Here is a 19,729-nt window from a genome sequence, read left to right as displayed (position 1 = left end):
GTAGCAGGCTTCTACCATTTTAGAAATATACAGAAAGTTTGCATCACATAAATTCACTATCATATGCATTTTTTCTAGCTGAGGAACTGTGTACAAATTTAACAAGGAAAAAAAGAGACCAATTGCTAATTGCCTGGGTTTTGTATTTCATATGACACCAGGAGGACTTTTCTTGTTTTTTAAATTAGAAACACAATTTAAGGAGGAAAAAATTAAAAGAGAATATGCTCTCTTCTTTCTTTTTTGAAGAAGGAACCATTTCCTTTACATACATTTAACAGAAATTCAAACAATTTAAAATCCATTTGAAATAACTTAGCATAAGCAATGATTTAGTAGTATTAATTTATTTTTTCCATCTTCACAGAGATTGAGGAGGAGAGAGGAAAAAAAATGGGAAAGAATTTTTTTTTAAATGGATTACCTGGGCCAAGGGCTCTCTCTGGAAGTTTTATTTCAAAGATAATGCTGTGTGTTATGTCTCTCACCCCTTGCATGGTCCTATCTCTGAAGCAGAGCACTTCAACTGACTGGAGAATGCTGCCCCTGCCATTTAAAAAAAGATAAACAGAGAGAGACATGCAACTTCTTTAATAGGAAAGGGACTTCTTTTAAATGCTATTTCACACAGGTTTACTCTCTTGCAGAGTCTGAATAAGGCTTTTTCCGTTGGTACTAGAACACTTGTTCTTATCAGGTATAAATAAAAACAACTGCTTAGTATGTGAAAATGACTAGTTTGTTGTGAAACGGCTCTAAAGAAACAACACTGTCAGCCTGTCCTCTGTCATTTATACAATGCTGCTGGACAAACTGCATATTTAGAGGAATAAAAAGCAGGGAAGCTCTAGAGCACACATCAGGTGACATGATGTACTTGGCCATAGCACAAGCAAGACCCTCTTAGTTCTCTATATAGTATCATTTTTCCTCCTTATGATTCAAATCCCCAAATCAAACAATTAGAACTTTAGTGCCTAAAAACCTCTGAAACTCAGAACGTGTAAAGCTCTCTGGACACTTACACATCCTTCTATGCTACAGTTCAGCTAGCAGCCCAGAAAACACCATACCTAACTGAACATTTCTTCTCCCTGCTGTGTGCTTTGTAATAAAAGTCAAAACTATGAAAATGCAACTTAACCACATTTTTGTTACAGCAACCCAAATGTATTTGATACTTTAAATGATACTTTTTTTCAAATACCAGAGTGTAAAACTATGTCCTGTCTTCCCAACTTCTGCCCAACAAAAAATTCAAGATGGTACACTAGCAGAAAACCTAAGGGTATCTGATTTTCAAAATTTAGGTCTACTATTACTTGGCACTAATTTATTATATAAAATCATAGAATACTTCAAACAAGATTTGAAACAGCTAGAGGGTATCAGCAGGGCCTGAAGCATGTATTTCCAGGTACATGCATGCATGCGAGGATTAGGAATAACAGGAACTTGTGACTGACAGAAGTAAAAAACAGAGTAATATGCAAAATCAGAATCATTGAAGGTGAGTCATATCAAGGTTAAATGTTAAAACTCAGGTGGGTGATACGAGTAAAGTGCCATGGGGGGAAAAATGCCTAATTTGATATCAACCAATAAATAATCTTTGTGGGAAAGAATAAAATAGATACCATTTGTGGGCTGCCAGGATCAGGAAATTTCTCAGTGGCCATCCTGGATAGTGGGACAAATTACATGGATCATAAACTCCAACTGTCACCTGAAAATAAAATTGCTCTAAATGAGAAGTCATCTATCCATACTGATATTCAGTTCACAGTAAAAGTTATCTGGCATTTTTAATGTAAAACTTCTGGACAGAGAAGGCCTACACACACATTTTATGTATTTACCAATGTTTTAAACACGGTCACACTAGATTTCAGTCAAGCGTTTGCCACAGCTTTGAGATTTGTTCAGTTTAGCCTCTTTATGGGCATTCACTTTTCACCACAGTATGGGTACCGTCATTACCTTCCTTAAACACACCATTATGGGAGAAGCCCAACAACTGAAGCTTTGCTCTCAAAATAAAATTCTGTATCGATTTTGGGATGATCAACAAGTGGGAGGGGACAAGCCAGCAAGATGTCAAGTCAAAGAAAAAACAGCATAAAAATCACTTGTAAAGCCGACCTTCAAGACGGGATCTAAATAAAGGAACTGGACATTCTGTCTCACATTCAAGCAATGTAATACCGTGCTCGTAATTGAGGCATCTAAACTAGGAGCTTACTTCACAGTCAATGCAGAACCAAAACACATCCAGAGATAAGAAAGATGCCACTGCCTACCTTTAGATATGCTGAAAATCTGAACTCAGCCATCACTAGTGATAACTGTGTCTCACATCTACAGAGCTCTTCCCTCCTGCTTCTTTGCCTATCGATGGACTTACAACTCCACCACATCAGCAAGGCGTCCCTACAACAGCCTGAAACGCAGATGAGCCAATCTAATGGATGCAGATAGGAGAAACAGGGGCCCACTCCCCATGCCTCCTCCCAGCCATACACTGCTGCTGCGTTGCAACTACTGACTCAAGCAGGCCTAAGACCCCTCAGTAAGCTGATTCAATTCCATAAACTAGCAGAAAATTAACTCAGCAACAGCAAAAACATATTTTTCTTCCAGGGGAGCAAGTTCAGTTGGCTCACTGAAATACAAACAAACTCTACAGGCAGTATTCACGCAATAAATCTTATCCAACAGGTCTAAAATTTTGGCACTTCCCTCCAAAGTGAATGTTAATGAAGAAACATATTCCAGATGATTACAGATTTCTCTCTGTGCTGGGTTTGTGTAGCGAGGGAGGGGCTACAGGGGTGGCTCCTGTGAGAAGCTGCTAGAAGCTTCCCCAGCTCCAACCCAGACTCGCCTCTGGCCAAGGCCGAGCCCATCAGCGACGGTGGTAGCACCTCTGTGATAGCATATTTAAGAAAGGGAAAAAAAAAACTCCAGGGTGGTGTGAGAGCAAGATGGAGGACAAAGAAGAAGAGGAGAAGGAGCAGCAGCAGCTAAAGTAAAGAGAGCAGAAGAGGAAGAAGAACATGGCAGAAGAAGAGGACCTCCAGTGAGGAGAGGAGTGGGATGTGAGAGAAACAACCATCCACACACCGAGGCCAGTGAAGATGGAGGAGAGGGCGGAGGTGCGGGGGAGCAGAGATTCCCCTGCAGCCCGTGGTGAGAGGGCAGGCTGTCCCCCTGCAGCCCATGGAGGTTAACGGCGGAGCAGAGATTCCCCTGCAGCCCGTGGTGAGAGGGCAGGCTGTCCCCCTGCAGCCCATGGAGGTTAATGGCGGAGCAGAGATTCCCCTGCAGCCCCTGGAGGAGCCCACGCCGGAGCAGGTGGCTGGGCCCGGAGAAGGCCGTGACTCCGTGGGAAAGCCCACGCTGGAGCAGTCTATGGAGGACTGCAGCCTGTAGAAAGGACTTGAGTTGGAGAAACTCATGGGGGCCGACCCCCGTGAGAGGGACCCCCCGCTGGAGCAGGGGCAGAGTGTGAGGAGCCCTCCCCCTGAGGAGCAAGGAGCGGCAGAGACAACGTGGGACGAACTGACCGCAGCCCCCATTCCCGCCCCCGGCGCCGCTGAGGGGGAGGAGGCAGAGGAATCGGAGCGAAGCTGAGCCCGGGAAGAAAGGAGCGGCGGGGGGAAGGTGTGTTTTAAAGATATGGTTCTATTTCTCATCATCCTACTCTGGTTTGGTTGTTAACAAATTAAATTGGTTTATTTTTCCCCAAAGTCGAGTCTGTTTTGCCTGTGCCCATAAGTGGTGAGTGATCCCTCCCTGCCCTTGTCTGGACCCACGAGCTTTTTGCTGTATTTTCTCCTCCCCATCCTACCTGGGGGGGAGGAGTGAGCGAGCGGCTGTGTGGTGCTTTGTGGCCGGCTGGGCCTAAACCACGACACTCTCATATTGAGAATGTCCCTATATAATTAAGTATACTCTTATCTGTGACCCATTATTGTAGTTATACTACCGTTTAAAATCTCAACCTTCACATTCTTATTTTACAAAGAAGAACTGCTGACCTAGGTCTTTATTTCAGAAAAACAAATTTGGAAAAGCAAAAAAATAATTGAAGATCAAGTATTATAAAACAGAACTAAATTACTTTTATAAGGTGTGACAAGACCTCCTTAAAAAAAAAAAATCTTTTTTGCATTTATTAGCTTTTCACCATAACTCAGAGATTTGATTCCTAACACTTCAATAACATGCAAGAAGTTCACCAAAAATACAGTAAAGCATTCAGAAAGGCCTAGCAAAGTTCAGCAGCTGAGCAACATGATCCAAAACAGAATTCAATGTACATAAACACAAGCTAACCAAGCCCGTCAAGTCTTGCTGTGATGACATCTGCTTCATGTATCGTTATAATTCTTCCCTAACTGAAAGCAATGGACAGTACTCACTTTATGCTCAAAGGACATGCATGATCTCTGCATTTAACAGAAGAAATATCCCAGCCTCTTCTGGTGCACAACCAATCTATCTTCCAAAATTACAAAGCATTTACCTTGAACATTCTTCATATACAGATTCCTGGCAATTTTTATCCAAAGCTCTCGTGCTATAACATGTACATGTGGCAAAACACACGTTGAAAGTTGAAAATTTAAAGCTAAAAACTCCCATATGGTATTCCCTGATTACTGCTACCACAACGAAAAAATACATAAAATATACGAGTACCAATTTTTAGTACACAAACAATAAAAGAAGTGTTTTGCATTAGTATAGCATTGTAGGTAAAGTGGTTGGAAAACTTTAATCGTTATGCTAATTCTTTCATAAACTTATGTTGTTTCCGTTCTGACAATGACGGAGACAGAGCATGAAGAAATTTGTTTTCAAGCTGACCATTAATCTGATGTAACTGGGCTGTTGCGTAAGAAATAGAGACACTTAACTCGACACAAGAAATCAGTCCAAGCTGCTGGTCTTCAGCTATTTACCCAGTCTATTCATTGGCCAACCATTGTGCCCAGCTCAGTATTATAGACACTTTTCAAACCATTTGTAAATTAAACATTTGTAGGTTATAAAAAGACATAACATTCTCATTACCTTTCCCCCTTGGTCTTGGAAGAAACCATCCCACTTTTTCAGGAGAGATATCATGACAGAATTGTCATGATACTTGATTAAAAAATAAGGCAAGGCTGTAACTCCCTCCTTCTGGCAAAGTTCATCATATGCTTTCTGAAGTGCTTGAATCTAAAAGCAAAAAGACAACTGTAACCAACAGTTTTAATCTTATACAGAAACACAGAAAGTGTTTTAGCATCTGGGAAGGCTAGCTCACTCAAATAATCTTAGAATATAGCATATTCAGAAGTTTTAAAGCCCATTATGACCACAATAACTGAGATTAAAAACTCAGTTGCAAAACCAGCATTTGTCAATGCAAATTTTAAACAGGGGCATTGTTACCATTGCTACAAACTGATCTACCAATAGAAATTAAAACAAGATAAAAATCACATTCTGATAGTCACAGTAGCTTTATAAAAAAGTAAATCTGTCCCTCTATTATTAGGAAAAGAACTAAGTCCCAGTCAATTTATTTTGTTACATGTATTTTAAGTGTTTAGTTCAAACTCTGTCTTTGGATCATGACAGGTATTTTTTACACTATTTATTACTACAGAACTAATGACGATCTTCTGAGAAGAAGGGAACTAAGCATTTTGTTAGTTGTTTCTCGTTGATTATTATGCCATTAAAAAGCCATTCAAGGTTTTGCATTAACTTCTGTCAAAGCAAAAAGGCACATGTGGGCAAGTTGATTTTTTTTGTCCTTTTGCATTGTAATATGAAAGAAACTACAAAAAATTGTTAACTTTTCTCCTAAAAAAAAAAATCTTCCTTATCCAGTTCTTTTTCTTGTCCAATCATGCATTTGATTAGCAATTTTGTAATTGCTAATGACTAGCTCTCCCAGGAGATGCCCCTTTAAAAAGTTTCTTAAAAGTATAATGAGTTTCAAAAACATAGCTATATATTCAATAAGCTCTATATAAAAATTAAAATGAAGATAACCCCCTCAAGAATTGTTTGCCACATCTGCATCTAAATGAATAAAGCTGAAGTGATTTTAAGCTGAGAGATTTTATACAATAATGAAAAAAGGTAAACAAAAAACCCACACTGAGATAAGAAAAGTGAGGATTTTAAAAGAAATTAGATTCTCAAATTAATTCAGTATGTGCTAACAAAAATATTAAGTTTTACAGCCCACAAAACTGCTTAGTGCTACAGACTTAATAACAGTTAGTATTTTGAATACCTGATTTAATGGGAATCTGTCACCAAGACACACTGGTTTCTGAATTATATGTATTCCATCAGGGAAGCAGAGAGCAGGGTAGCAAAACCAGTAATAGAAATGATACTTTTTTAAATCCTAGAAAAAAAATTTTGTAAAATTAGATAATAAAGATATAAATCAAAGTAAATTATGGTTTGGAATACTAATCATAATTGATGATGATACCAACCATACTAACTATAGTTTTCTTTACTTCACAAGGTACTGTGTCATGACTTTAGAAAATAATAAAAAATACTAGACGACTTCCCTTCTCTGTATATGTTTTTATTTAAGATTCAAACAGACAATGTGTGTACAATACTCCAGTTTTTGTTAGCTGGAGCATTATTTATTAAAACTTTCAATTTGTTAAACATGAAACAGTTGCTCTACTTTTACTAATATCTATGAGGCCGTCAGATAATCTTATACATTTGTAGAAAAGAATATGAGATGGCACCAGCATTTTTTAAAGAATACATCTAAAGTATTTTATATCTGTACATGAGAATGGCTTGTTAGGGTTTTTTAAAATGTTTTCAGATATTTTAAGATGTCTGAGAATGATCCTGATAACATTAATATGCTAATACTAATACAGCATTTCTCCTAAAAAGAAACTACTTCTTCATTTCCACTACAATGCTCTTAGTACGAGACACATTATCGTTACTCACTGCGAACGTCAGCAGCAGGAACCTGTTCAATAGCATAGGGTTTTCAAGAGCAGCTCCAGATTTTATTGATTCCCATATCTGTCATTGATTGTGGGGACAAGAAGGAAGAGAAAGGGCAGAGAAACAAAACACCAAGGCAGCATGAGAACAGCTGCAGAAATCTTTAATTCTTCCAGCTACCTTTAAAATACTGAAATTAACATTCCCAGTAATAACACTGTGATCTTTTCATAACTGATCTCATCCACGCTATTATCTATGCTAAAAGGATTCTAAAGGTAAGACACAGATACGCACTCTCTAACACAAAAAATTATGGAAGCTGGGGAACAAGAGGAGCATTAGTTCACGGATCAAGCATGAAGCATCAAACGAAACAAAACAAATGTCATCAGGAACAGTCTCTCATGTATATGAACTATTAACACTAGCAAAATATAGAACATACTGCAATATTAATATAACCTTTTATTGTACTCTCATCTTTTTCATTCATGGGATCTATAGATACTAGATATGTGAATAAGCTACTAGGAAATTTGACCAAAAAAACGGAGACTTGGAAGAAGGCAGTGCACTGCATGTTGGTGAGACAAGAAACTATAATACTTGCATGAGGCAGACTGGTTTGATCTTTGTCTTAAAACAAACAAACAAACAAACAAACAAAAACCCCAAGAGTGAACAAAGCATTCCAACCTTCCCAGTTTCCCTAAAGATAGATATTGCATTGTACCTACCACTGGCAGGGAAGTACAAGGCCACAGAAACACAAAAACGTACAGCCTTGAGTGAATGTATGTACAAAAACTTTGCTACTCAAGGCCAGCAGGCAGACAATCAATCTAATTAAAGGAATCAAGGACTGGTCAAAGTGAAGCGTCTCAAAAAGTAAAAGGTTGCCTTAGCTTGACTTTCACTTCTCACCAAGCCATGACATTTAATTTAGTTAGTTACAGTGCAAGCAGACTAGCCCCTTCCTTTGACAGCCACCTTTTTCTTACTTCATCTCAGCCTTCCTGCTGTTGTCGAGCTTCCCCATTACTTTGTCACACAGATGTACTGCAGTAATCTGAAGTTTAAACCAGACACTTGCTGGTTTCTGGGTGTCAAGACAAATTTTAAAAATGTGCTCTCCAGAATTCAAGTCATTGGCAGCTCCAATAGCACTCTTAAGCTTAAAATGTGGCCTAGTAGAACACTGAATGAAGTCCTCCAAGTATAATTAGATACTTTCTACTCTCTTGTAAAGAACAGTAAAGAGCAAACATCAAACTATTCCTTCCAGAATAAGTTAAATCCTGAGGCTACTATATGGGTGAGTATGGACAGTATCTCCAATATTTTGGGCAGAGACTGCAAAGCACTTCACTGGTTATTTCCAAATCCTTTCTACCAGTTGATTTGATTTTTAATCTTACCTCATTTGCTTCTTTTTCCAGAAGTGATTTCTTATCACAGGATTTGAAAGTCTCAAAAGTGTTGGTGTTATACAATGTTCCAAAAGCAGGACAGCAACGTGCTGGTATTGAAGCATTCCTGAATAAAAGAAAGAAACTTCTGGGAACTGGATCCTAACGCCTTTAACACGATCAGCGGTAGTAGCAGTAGCTATCCTATGGTGTAAGGTTGCCCTGAAATCGTCAAATGATGAGGCACAGTAACTGAAGTTAACAACAGTTCTAATGAAAACATTTTTATGATAATGCTTTATTGAACATGGATTGGTATAACAACCCATGCAAATACATGTCTACATTATGACTTCAAAAATATATCAGGCATTTGTATTATCTCTAAGCAAGGTGGCATTAAATCACAGATTGAAGATTTAAAAATTCTGTTCAGATATAAACTATCCACAACAAATGTGATTTTCACTAAGAAAAAATTATTGAGACTGAATTTTAGATGTCAGTATTTTATTCACATAAAGAGTTACTCGGTTAACATGTTTAAAAAACATCCCAAAGGAAGCCTAAACCAGACAAAAGATTGAGTAGCTTTTATAGTTTGTAACATTATCAGCTGGAGAAGCTGCTGTTTGTAAACACAGTGTATATTTTCGCCCCTTTTGAATATAAATTATGTAAAAAACCTACAATATTCCCTTAATTTATAGATCTGATTGATTTCATTGACCCCTTTAACATCATTCTCCCAAACTGATATGTTTCTGACCACTGCTGAAACTCAAATACAGTAAATGTTTAAGTTACATAATAAATACACATGATGTAGTTCCCAAAAAGTTTTAAAGCTAAAAGGGAACTCTTCAAGATCATCTAAACTGACTACCTAAAGTACAGAAACAGAAGTACAGAAAATTACTACAGAAGGAGGAATAATTAAACACTGCGTAAATGGCCCTTTCATAATTTTGTCATAACATTTGAGAGCTCAAATACCATGGTATCATCCATTTTTTCCTAATCTGAAATTCCTGTGCCCAATGTCACAGCTTTCTTCCAATTGCACTTTGCTGCATATGCTTTCAGTATTGTACCTAAAAGTTCTTACATAAGAATTAATGGAATAATATCTGCTAAGAAGTTATCTCAAAATGCACAAAGCCTCACCAGGCTCCTAACATCCTCACCAAGCAAGGCAGAGAAAGTAACTTCTGTGATTTACAACTTTATAATCCACCAATTTAAAACAAACAAGACACTAACTACAAAGACATCTGTTCCTATGTTAGTTATACTAACTTAGGCATTTGCTGGAAATGAAAACCATGTGGAAAAAATATTTCCCCTCTCATCTCATTTTTGCAGTGTACACTGAGCAGCTTTGGTTTACCTTTCTCTTTGGGGGTAAAGGCAAAAGTACAAAATTCCAGTCATAAAGGTTAAATACTTTGGAAGATATTACAATGTAAGAACTAGGGATTGTAAAAAACTATTTTGAGATCCTAATTGTAATGATGAATCCTCAGTAAATAAAGACCTAAGGAAAAATTTGACCAGAAGTCAGATGACTGAAATATCCTCCCTCACGCAGAAGAGCTGAAGAAATGGAAAAAAATGGTATTTTATATAAACATATATACAAACAGTGAGTAAATTTGAGACTTACCAGCATATTTTAAACTTGGCCCTTCAGCTGAATATACTACTTCAGACACAGGGAGTTAAATGTTTGTGACTCAAAGCAGTCTCTCCATTGTTATACAGTTCATGAAAATGTGTATTTATTTTCATGTAGAATTTGTTCAAGCAATATTATATATGAAAGTGTTACTGTTATGCAAGGAAAGTGTCTTCACATACGAATTAAGGTAAACCACAGTACATACTTACATATCAAAGGCACTAAACTCCAATGTCAAGCGAGCTGGCAAACCCAAAGGATCACCTGGACAAAAAGCAGCAACATGCTTCTTTTAAACTGAAATACATAGATTAATTTCCTTCTTTTTGTTAACATAAGTTATAAATTACCCACAGGCACACCAGAATTCACAGCTCACCCAGCCATGTTTTCTAATGTTTCAGCAAAATACCTATGTTACACAAATACTTAGAGGAATGACAGGAGAAACCCAAACTGCTAAGCAAGATGTTCAGTTTCTACCTACCATTGTAGTAGTATCCTTTGACAACTTTTGGGGTCTCATCCAATCGGTATTCATTGAGTTTCTTCTGGGTTAGTTCGTGCCAGAATCCTGCATCCAAGGCACTACTGAAGGGAGCAAACTGCAGCTTTGAGATTCCAGGATCTACAGGATGGTGCACCTCACTGCTGGCAGTTGCCATGATTTTAGTTAGTGATCACTGTTAAACAGAATTCTGTAAAAGCAGATATGCCTGATAAGTATATACTCAATTGACCGTATTACTCATGACTACTCAAAGCTTCTTTTTAATACATTTTGTTGGGTTACAGTGTAGAAATCCTTACTCCTCTCAATGTCTAAATAACTCCAATTTTTAAAATCATTGATCAGAGGTCCTTTCAGTCCAAGCAAAGTCCTTCCAATTTCCTGTATGTAAAATTATGAAAGGCAAGTATATGTTCTGTTTGGCCAAGCTGCCTAGAAGGATTTGATTTCCTGACAGACATTCCATGATTTCTCCTATTACTTAGGATACTACATCTAAACTATGTACTTCCGAGTTATATCTTGTATTGTGCTGCCACAGATAAAAATAACAAAATGCTAAACACTGTATCTGCGTTCCTTCTGTTATCTAGATAGCCATCTAAAAGCCTATTAGTCCTATTTAAGTTCTGACAGCATTTAAAATCCAAACTAACATTTCATTTAGCTAGGTCTTCACTCTCAGCCTGTGGTAAGAGTTGAACACTCATAAAGCATTTACAAATTAACAAGTAAAGCTAGCAAAGGGAAACTAAAATGAAGAAAAGTCTTGCAGCCAGTGAAGGGCAAAGCTGGAAACAGAACCTAGAACTTCCTTAACAGTTGCACTAGCCATTAGAAAGTTAAACTGATGTACAAGTCTAGATTATTTCCTGACGGTTCTTCTCTCCTAAAGGTCTTTGTGTATGGGGAGCATTTTTTTTTTTTTTTAAATAACCCAAATCACTACTCCACATTGGCTGAATGGTATTCCTATAATCACATAGTCTTCAATTCACGACACTTACAAATTTCAAAATTTTAGATGCTACTCCAGAACGAGGAGTAAAACATCTAAACTGGGCTGTCACAAGCCTCTACTTCAGCTAGGCATAACAGTCCTCTTGCTCACGTTAGCAGCAGCATTCACTTCACTGTGAGGTGATTCAGCTCAATCTGCTTATTTCTTGAAAACTCACCAAACAAAAATGTTGCCCTCAAGAATCTTCTTTACTTACTGTTAGTATTCCTCTTCACGTCTATACCTACACATATTAAGATGCAAGTTTCAAAGACACAGTCCATGATACAGAGTATTCAAAAATACATCTGGGGGAGGGAAGGTCCTCCTATTAGGCATTCCATTCTGTCTTTGACTATCTAGCTAAGATAAGCGTTAAGTGTTGCAAAACAAGGATTTGTTACATATTAAAACTAAGATTTTAAAATACTAGTTTTAAAACTCCTCACAACGACATGAACATATGCTCTTATCTATTTATCACAACACATGCATCTACGAAGCTAGTAGCTGCTTTCTAAGTCCAGAAGTGAGATCAACAGCTATCGATTTAGGTTTTGTTCACAATGCTTATCAAATCAACCATGTGAACTCAAACAATCTTGAAATGATTCCTTCAACTAACTAGTTTTTAAAGACTAAATTTTTTAGTTTGCACAACATAATCCCATGTGATTGCCTTTTGTTACTGATCTTTCACAATACCCATTACCTTTACACATCGATCAATGGTAGGATTTTACACACAGGAAAGTCAAAATAAGGTTTCCAGCATAGCTGTATTATCTGACACCAATCTAAATAGATGCACTACAGTTTTGCTGTACTGTAGCTTGGATTGAATTGAACAGTTCCAAGTTTATTGTCCTGTGAAGTCACTTGTGCAACAGAAACCGAGCTTACATGCTTTTCTTTCATACTTTTTGGAACAGGGGGAAGGGAACGAGAGGTGGGTTTAATTTCTTAATAACTGCCAAATAGCCAGTTCTTCTCTGAGAGAAAGACACAGTTATGCTTGTCCTTACATGATACTTCCTTAAACAAAGTCTTCATTGTAATCCAGCTATGCCTTCTACGTTCAGTTTATACAGCTTATCTCCTTCTTCTACTGTAAATGCTTTCCTTACTTGCTGGTAAGCTGTGGAATGTGTTTTTTTGGGTAGAGGTTTGAAGTTTTCCATATTTTGCATGGTGAAAGCTAAATATTTCAGTTCTGTCACGATGTCTTGCTTTAACTGGCATATTGCAAATACACACCCCCCTCCTTTTTTTTTTTGTTTTCTTAATTTTTAACAGCAGCTGGAATTTGTGGTAGTGTGAACTTTGGTAGCTTGCTTGAAAAAGATCTCAAATCTCTCTTTATTAACACAAAAAACCCAGTTAAGTTTCTTGAAACTTTGGACGTACTAGAACTATAAACAGCAGAACTAACTGTGTGGAATTTTGTGACCATTTCTATAAACTTCTTTTTCTGCATGTAAGATGTAGAAGTAGTAACATAAATTAGCAAACATTTAACTTTTACTACTACATAGGTCTTAAGCCTTACAAATTTTTTCATTTTGCAACTAAACGTCACAGAAACCTTATCATAAAACAGGCAAACAATTGTTTGTCATATAGATGTTAGCAATAAGAGTCAGATTACATGGTACTGGATGCCAAGGCTTCCATAATAAAACTTTTATTCAAAGGTTCAATAGCTGCCTAGTCAATATTAATCCATTAAATCCCCCATCCCCTTTTTTTCAGAAGCTTAGGAAGGTATTATTTAACACTTAAAAAAAATTAATAACAAAAAGCAACATAAAGTTGTTACTTTCCTTGCCAGACAAGCTCTACTGTAACTAAAAGTCCACTCATTTTGAATTTTCTTCAAGTCCTTTTTTCAACTTTTCAAACAGGTGAAGTTTTCATTTTGCTTCCCCCCCTCCCCCATAAGTACATAACATACCCAACGCTGAAGTGTATTGTCAAACATTTTAAATGACCAAGAAGCCAGCTGACAGTACCTAGCAGTACCTGAGTAACATACACTGAAAATACCAGCCTAAAAGCATCCACCGGGAATGAATTTTAACACCCTACTTATTTTCATTATTACTGTACCTAAAGAGTTATTGTAAAACTGTAGGAATAAAAACAGGGGGCCTCACTATGCCATGCACATGCAAACAGAGAAGCGTATACAATCACCTCTGATGTATTGACACTTTTGAAAATATTCTTTAATGTACTTTGATGTAAATATTCATTTACGTGCTTTCTTAATGCAAGATCAGTAAGACAAGGTAAATTTGTGCAACAGATTTTAGAATACTGAAATAAAAGATGAAATGTATACATTTTGTAGAACTTGCATACAGAAATTCACATACAGCCTCTAATAGTAATAACAGTCACTAGGAGACTATAATAAATAAAGGGGAGAAAAAACAAAAGATATCCAAAACTTAAAATGTGGAACAAACTCTGAGTTTCAAAAGGGCCCAGTTGAAAAATGTGCTTGAAGTGAAAAGATTTACCAGTATGCTTTAGACACTCCTAAGTTCTGTGACTGGTAGGAAATTTAACAAGTGTAACCAGCAAGGGATAACCTGAAGTATAGATGTGCTATCACTAGTCTAAGTTCTAGCACTTGTTCTTAAATATGCAGGCATTTAAAACTGATCTAATGGACGAATATACTAAGTGAAAAACACACCAGGACTTTTAATAATATTTGTCTTCCCCTTGACAGACATAATTAGCGTGTTGTAAAAGCATGATTAGCAGTTTAACAGCATCTAAAACTATCATGAAGTTACAGGTTTTAAACCAAATTCACATAATCCCCTAAAATCGACAGCTTTCTTACAAAACTTTTTATTCCGTGGTCCACAGTTGAGTATTTTGAAGACCGCCTCTATATCTAGGTGACAAAGGAAATTACTGTTTCCTACCGCTACATCTGCAGAAAAGCTGCTTCTTGGCTAATGTCCGTTACCAAGCCTATTTTCGGGGCAGAGAAAGTCTTCCCTACTTCCAGTCACATCACTGACACAAGAAGGCCGCCTCTGGCACCCGGGGACAACCTGCTCGGCAAACGCCCACCTCCGAGCGCGGCAGGCGCCCCTCTCGGCGCACAGCCCTGCTGCGGGGCCCGCCGCCGCCTCTCGCTCCTCACGCCGGCGCCGGACCGGCCGCACCACACGAGGCGGCCCTCGCCCGCCCGTTCGTGACTGGAGCCCCAGCTCCCGCCCCGAGGCTCTCCCGCCCCGGAGCCCGCGGACGGGCCGGCCCCAGCGACCCGAGGCCCCCGGCACACACCGACCTCGAGGGGCGCGGGGGCGGGAAGGGAACCCGAGGGCGGGCGGGCGGGCGAGCCGCCCTCAGCGCCGCCCGAGCGCAACCGGCACGCGCGCGGACCGCTCACCGGCTCCACCGCTCTGCACTTCCTACATTGCCGGGTGGCACGGCGAAGTGACGTCATCCTGCCTCGGCCACGTGACGGGGGGCGGGGCCCGGCGCGAGGCGGCGGCCGTTACGCAGGCGCCGCGGGTCGCTCGTCTCTGCCTGAGGCGGGGCTGTCGTGTCCTGTCAGCCGGGGCCGCCCGACCGGCAGCCGAGCCCCTCGGCGGAGCCCGGGCAGGGCGGGATGCGGCGGCCGCCCGCGTTAGCGGAGAGTTCGACTCCGCTGGCGGAACGGCCCGCGCGGCGCCGGGGCGAGCCCGCTGCCGCGCGCCGGCGTTACCTCAGCGCCCCGCCTGCCCGCGCCGCGCGCTTCGTGTGGCGAGAGGGCGCGGTGCGCGGCGGCGCCCGCTCCCTGGCGCCCGCTGCGGGCCAGCCCGCCCCCGCCTCCGCCGGCTGTGGGCGCGGGTGACAGGTGTGCGAACGGACGAGCAAGCGTGAGGTACGCTCGTGTCGCCGCTCGCGGCACTCGCGAAAAATGGGGCGGTGCGGACTGAAAACGGCCTTTTCCTCCGCTGTGGTCGTGGCTGCTGCGTGAATCTGCGCAAGGGTGCTCTGGTTTGAACGTGGTCCTGGTGTTCTGCTAAAAAAGTATTCAGGGGTTCAACGTGAGCGAGCAATGCGCCCCGCAGCTGTGAGAAATAACCGTGTTGGGGCTGAGTTAGTGAAAACATGGCCAGCGGGTCAGGTGTGACTATTGCCCTCTATTCAGCAGTCGTGAGACTGCGTCCGGAGTGATGTGTCCAGTTTTGTGTTCCCCTCCGACTTGCCCAGTACAAGAGAGAGCACAAACTGACAGGAGGCCAGCAGAGGGTCATTAAAATGGTCTGGGGGCTGGGGCATATGACATGGGAGGCTGGGAGAGCTGGGCTTTCTTCGTGTGGAGAAAACAAGGCTAAAGGGGATTTAATGGAAGTCTTACGTAACCTAAAGTGGAGAAGATGGAGGCAAATACTTCTCAGAGATGCACAGCAAAAAGTGGGATGGAAAAGGGCACATGTCAAAACAAGGAAAATTCCAAATGAGTATATAGAGAAAAATTTGCCTAATGTGGCTGGTTAAGCACTGGAATAGGTTTCCAGAGAGACTTTGTAATCTCCATCCTTGGGGACTTGACTGCACAAGTCAGAGGCAACGTGATCTAACTTTGATGTTAGCTCTGCTTTGAGCCGGAGGTTGGACTAGATGGCATCCAGCAGTCCCTTCCAACCTAAAGGTTTTGATGAGTCTATATTGATTTTTGCAAATCTAGAATACAAAACAAAGTATGTTTTCTGCAAAACAAGCATTACCTCTTTAGATAGTTTATGTCATTTGCCTATCAGGGAAAACAAATTTTTTAGAGCTGCCTTCTATTTTGGAGCACACAATACTGCAGTAACACCCATATTGCAGAAATTGCCAGCAAAATTGGGAGTAACCTCAGAGGAAAAGCCAACAGTCAGATAAGCACGGGTGAGGTCACGTAAAGACAATTGTTCAGGCAGCGTTAGGGGAAATTTTTCAATGCTGCTAATTATGCAAATTTAGACCTGATGTTTGGATAGAGGACCCTGCTGTGGAGCATGGGCCGAGTAGACCTTCCAGGAATTTCACAAATAAAACAAACTGAACTAAACTTGGGAAGTTTGCTATAGATGCTATACCTTGAATCTAACTGCATTACGTCAGTAAAATTCTACAGTTCCTCATTCTGCGTGCCACTCACTTCATTAGTATTGGTAATACCTTTACTCTGTTGGACACTTCCTAACTCAGTTCTGCAGTTTATTTCCCCAAGACTGGAAAGGATTTTATTTTATCACTTTTTGGTCTTTGTGTTCTCTTTTTACATGAAATATAAAGGGAACATTGACGACATCCCATCAAAATAGCTGGAATGTTGTTACCTAGTCTCCATAGAACTATAACCTACCTTAGATTCGTAGTCTTTGAACAGTTCCAGTTTCATAAAGTGGTTTATGAAACAGCTGTCAGCACATAACATAGGTCATGAGAAATGATACCAGTACAGGGCAGAGGGACACTCTTCTATGAGCCTGCATCCCCATATTATGTCAACTAGACATGTCATACCTGAAAAGAAATCAGACCCTAGGAGTTAGATTTCTGCACAACAGTTGTAGCTTTGGGGAAATGGGAGATACATCTGCTGGCTTCCAGTCTTGGACTATCACTTTTTATACAGACCAGCTGACCTGGGAAATAAACTTGAGATTTACCCATGAAACTGCTGATGTATACGTATGAGCACACCGCAATGAAGTCTTACGATGTAAGAGAAAGAGGCAGCTTCAGTCAAAGATCTCTCTGTGCCTGGGATCTTCAGGAAAGTGGCTATAACAAAGTTAATCTGAGATTTGTGCTGGAGTTGATTGATTGTTGCAGGTATGGTTTACCTTGTGAGATCTTCCTATGAGCAAATAAAAGTGTCTGTAATATACATGGAAATAGTAATCAACTAGAAGACAGGCTCTTTAAAAACGAGGAACAAATCTATTGGGTGTTTTTGGCACGTATTTCCATAGGCAGGACTTTCAATTTCCCCAAGCAATATCTTGCAGCAAGGGAAAATCATCCTGGAATTGAAGATGAGAATAAAATCAAAGGAGATTCAGACTCATCCATTCTTGGTGAATATGGACTCAACACATTTTGAAGAAGATAACTTCTCAGAACTATTTAGATCAGATTAGATTCTGCTATAAGTTTTAATAAAAATAGTATTTATTTAGGTTTATATAGTGCTTTCCATTTAAGGATTTAAATGAATTTTATACAACATTTTCAGTAAATGAGATCACAAAATGCAGGCAGAACCTGGCAGAACTACTCTATCAATTTATTTACAAAAAATACTGTCAAAAGTAATCTAGTCCTATGCTGAACACCTGTTACTGCTGCAAGAGTGGGACACTGCAAAATTAAGTCTGTTGTAGCAATGAATACTCAAATCAATAGCGGAAGAAAGTAGGAGAATGCTGAAAAAGGTATCATCTTGCAGTTGCCATGTTGATAGACTTCTGTGAGCATCGTCACTGATTTCTCTGGCATAGGTGGGTGCCTCTTCTATGAGCCCTTCGATGTGATATAGACAAACAGTTGTTACCCCTCAAAGAACTGAGTTGAGGGCTTATTCATATCTAGTGAGGAGGAAATTAGATTACCAGGTAGGAGACCTGAGTTCAGTTCCCAGGTCTGACTGTGTTGTTTTTGAAGGCTAAGTTATGCCTGATCAAAACAAAAGGCATTTGATTTTACTCAAGGCATTCAATTTAATTACACAGTAGGCATTAATTTTAATTACACAGTGCCAATGTATAGAAATGGGTGCTGTGTATTTCTTTCAAGGCATATTTTAGTTGAAACATACCAGAGTTTAAACACAAGATATCTTGGTAGACAAAACAAAATTATAAGGGATACAAATATTGTTAAAAATGGAAACATTGTTAGACTTACCAGATGTCAATATGGTTTTAACCATTACCATACACAAATGTGTATCTCTTTCAGTGGGAACTCATACTTTTTAACTGGAGGAGATCTCAAACGGCAATTTTGTAGTAGCCTGGTATGTGTGCTCATGTGTCTGTGCATGTATAGAGTGTACATCTCACATTTGATTTTTTATGTTTCTATTTTAGACTGTAAGATGACCACATAGAAATGATTTATTTTGGTGTCAGGTATGTATCATTTTTAAAGATAATTTGGAATTCGGTATCAGGAGTGTAAACTATTTTCATGAGCTATGTCTCACACGGTGTTAACATTAATTGTTATTTTTATCTTCTAATTCTTCAATAGACAAATAATTTGATGAAAATTAATTTTCTCATCGTACTTAATGAATAAACAAAAGTGAACATGTATGCATAGTTTTTAAACTTAACTTGGCATTTCCAAATGAACTAATTCTCATTCTGGTGGAGGGAATGCATGCACTGAAACTTTCGAGTGTATTCTTACACCTCATCTTTAGGAACTTAAGCCATCCTAGCTAAGTTAGGAGGCTAGTACTCTAGCATCCCTGATAGCAGTGGAAAGATACAGCAATCTGCAGAATTTGGGACCTCCTCTAGAACTATTCAGAGGTATCTGTGGTGCTTCTATATTAATATCTTAGGATTAGAAATACATTTTTAAAGTGAATCTTTCAGTCATTTTCATTTATTGTGCTATCACAAAGTGCATCACAAAGTGGTCTCACAGAGAATGTAATGGAGTCCTTTTAGATGATGGAATGAAGGCAAAATGTGCACCTACACTAATGTTGCCTTTATTGAGTGCCACATTTCCTGAAAATAATATGGGAAAAGAAACATGTACTATATGGCAGGATCCACTTCTAATTGCACGCCTCCTTTAATAAACTTCCATGATACACAGTATTTGATGCAGAAGCCCAGGATTCTTCTCGTTACCCCACTAGATGTCACCATTGACACAGAAAAAATTGTGAGAATTTTTCTGCCTCTTAAAAGCGAGGTTGGTTAGTCTCACCACACCTTAATCAGAGTAGAACTCCAGTCCAAGAAATTCCGAGAAATGTGTTCTGTTCTCCTAAAGCTCTGTGCCATCTGACCTTGTGTATTAACTGGAAAACATTGAAAATATTTTACAAGAAACCACACCTAGAATATTCTCTTGAGGCTTGGCCCCACGTGGTA

The 19,729-nt window shown here is 39.5% G+C and overlaps 1 protein-coding gene across 1 annotated transcript in view; it reads right to left on the bottom strand.

Annotated features, from left to right (window-relative positions):
- The window catches only part of ATG7 (autophagy related 7), a 104,167-nt gene extending 93,407 nt beyond the window's left edge, over nt 1–10,760 (bottom strand). Inside the window, exons 1-8 of the mRNA XM_050904627.1 lie at nt 10,583–10,760; nt 10,305–10,359; nt 8,424–8,541; nt 7,003–7,080; nt 6,302–6,418; nt 5,080–5,229; nt 1,638–1,726; nt 425–546 (exon numbers count right to left, since the gene is read on the bottom strand). Coding sequence (XP_050760584.1) covers nt 425–546; nt 1,638–1,726; nt 5,080–5,229; nt 6,302–6,418; nt 7,003–7,080; nt 8,424–8,541; nt 10,305–10,359; nt 10,583–10,760 — 907 coding nt within the window. The remainder of the gene's footprint in view (nt 1–424; nt 547–1,637; nt 1,727–5,079; nt 5,230–6,301; nt 6,419–7,002; nt 7,081–8,423; nt 8,542–10,304; nt 10,360–10,582) is intronic.
- Nucleotides 10,761–19,729: the final 8,969 nt, after the last annotated feature.

Source organism: Gymnogyps californianus, chromosome 13, assembly GCF_018139145.2.
Source record: "Gymnogyps californianus isolate 813 chromosome 13, ASM1813914v2, whole genome shotgun sequence".
NCBI classification, from domain to species: domain Eukaryota; kingdom Metazoa; phylum Chordata; class Aves; order Accipitriformes; family Cathartidae; genus Gymnogyps; species Gymnogyps californianus.
This window is presented reverse-complemented; position numbering and strand designations above follow the sequence as displayed.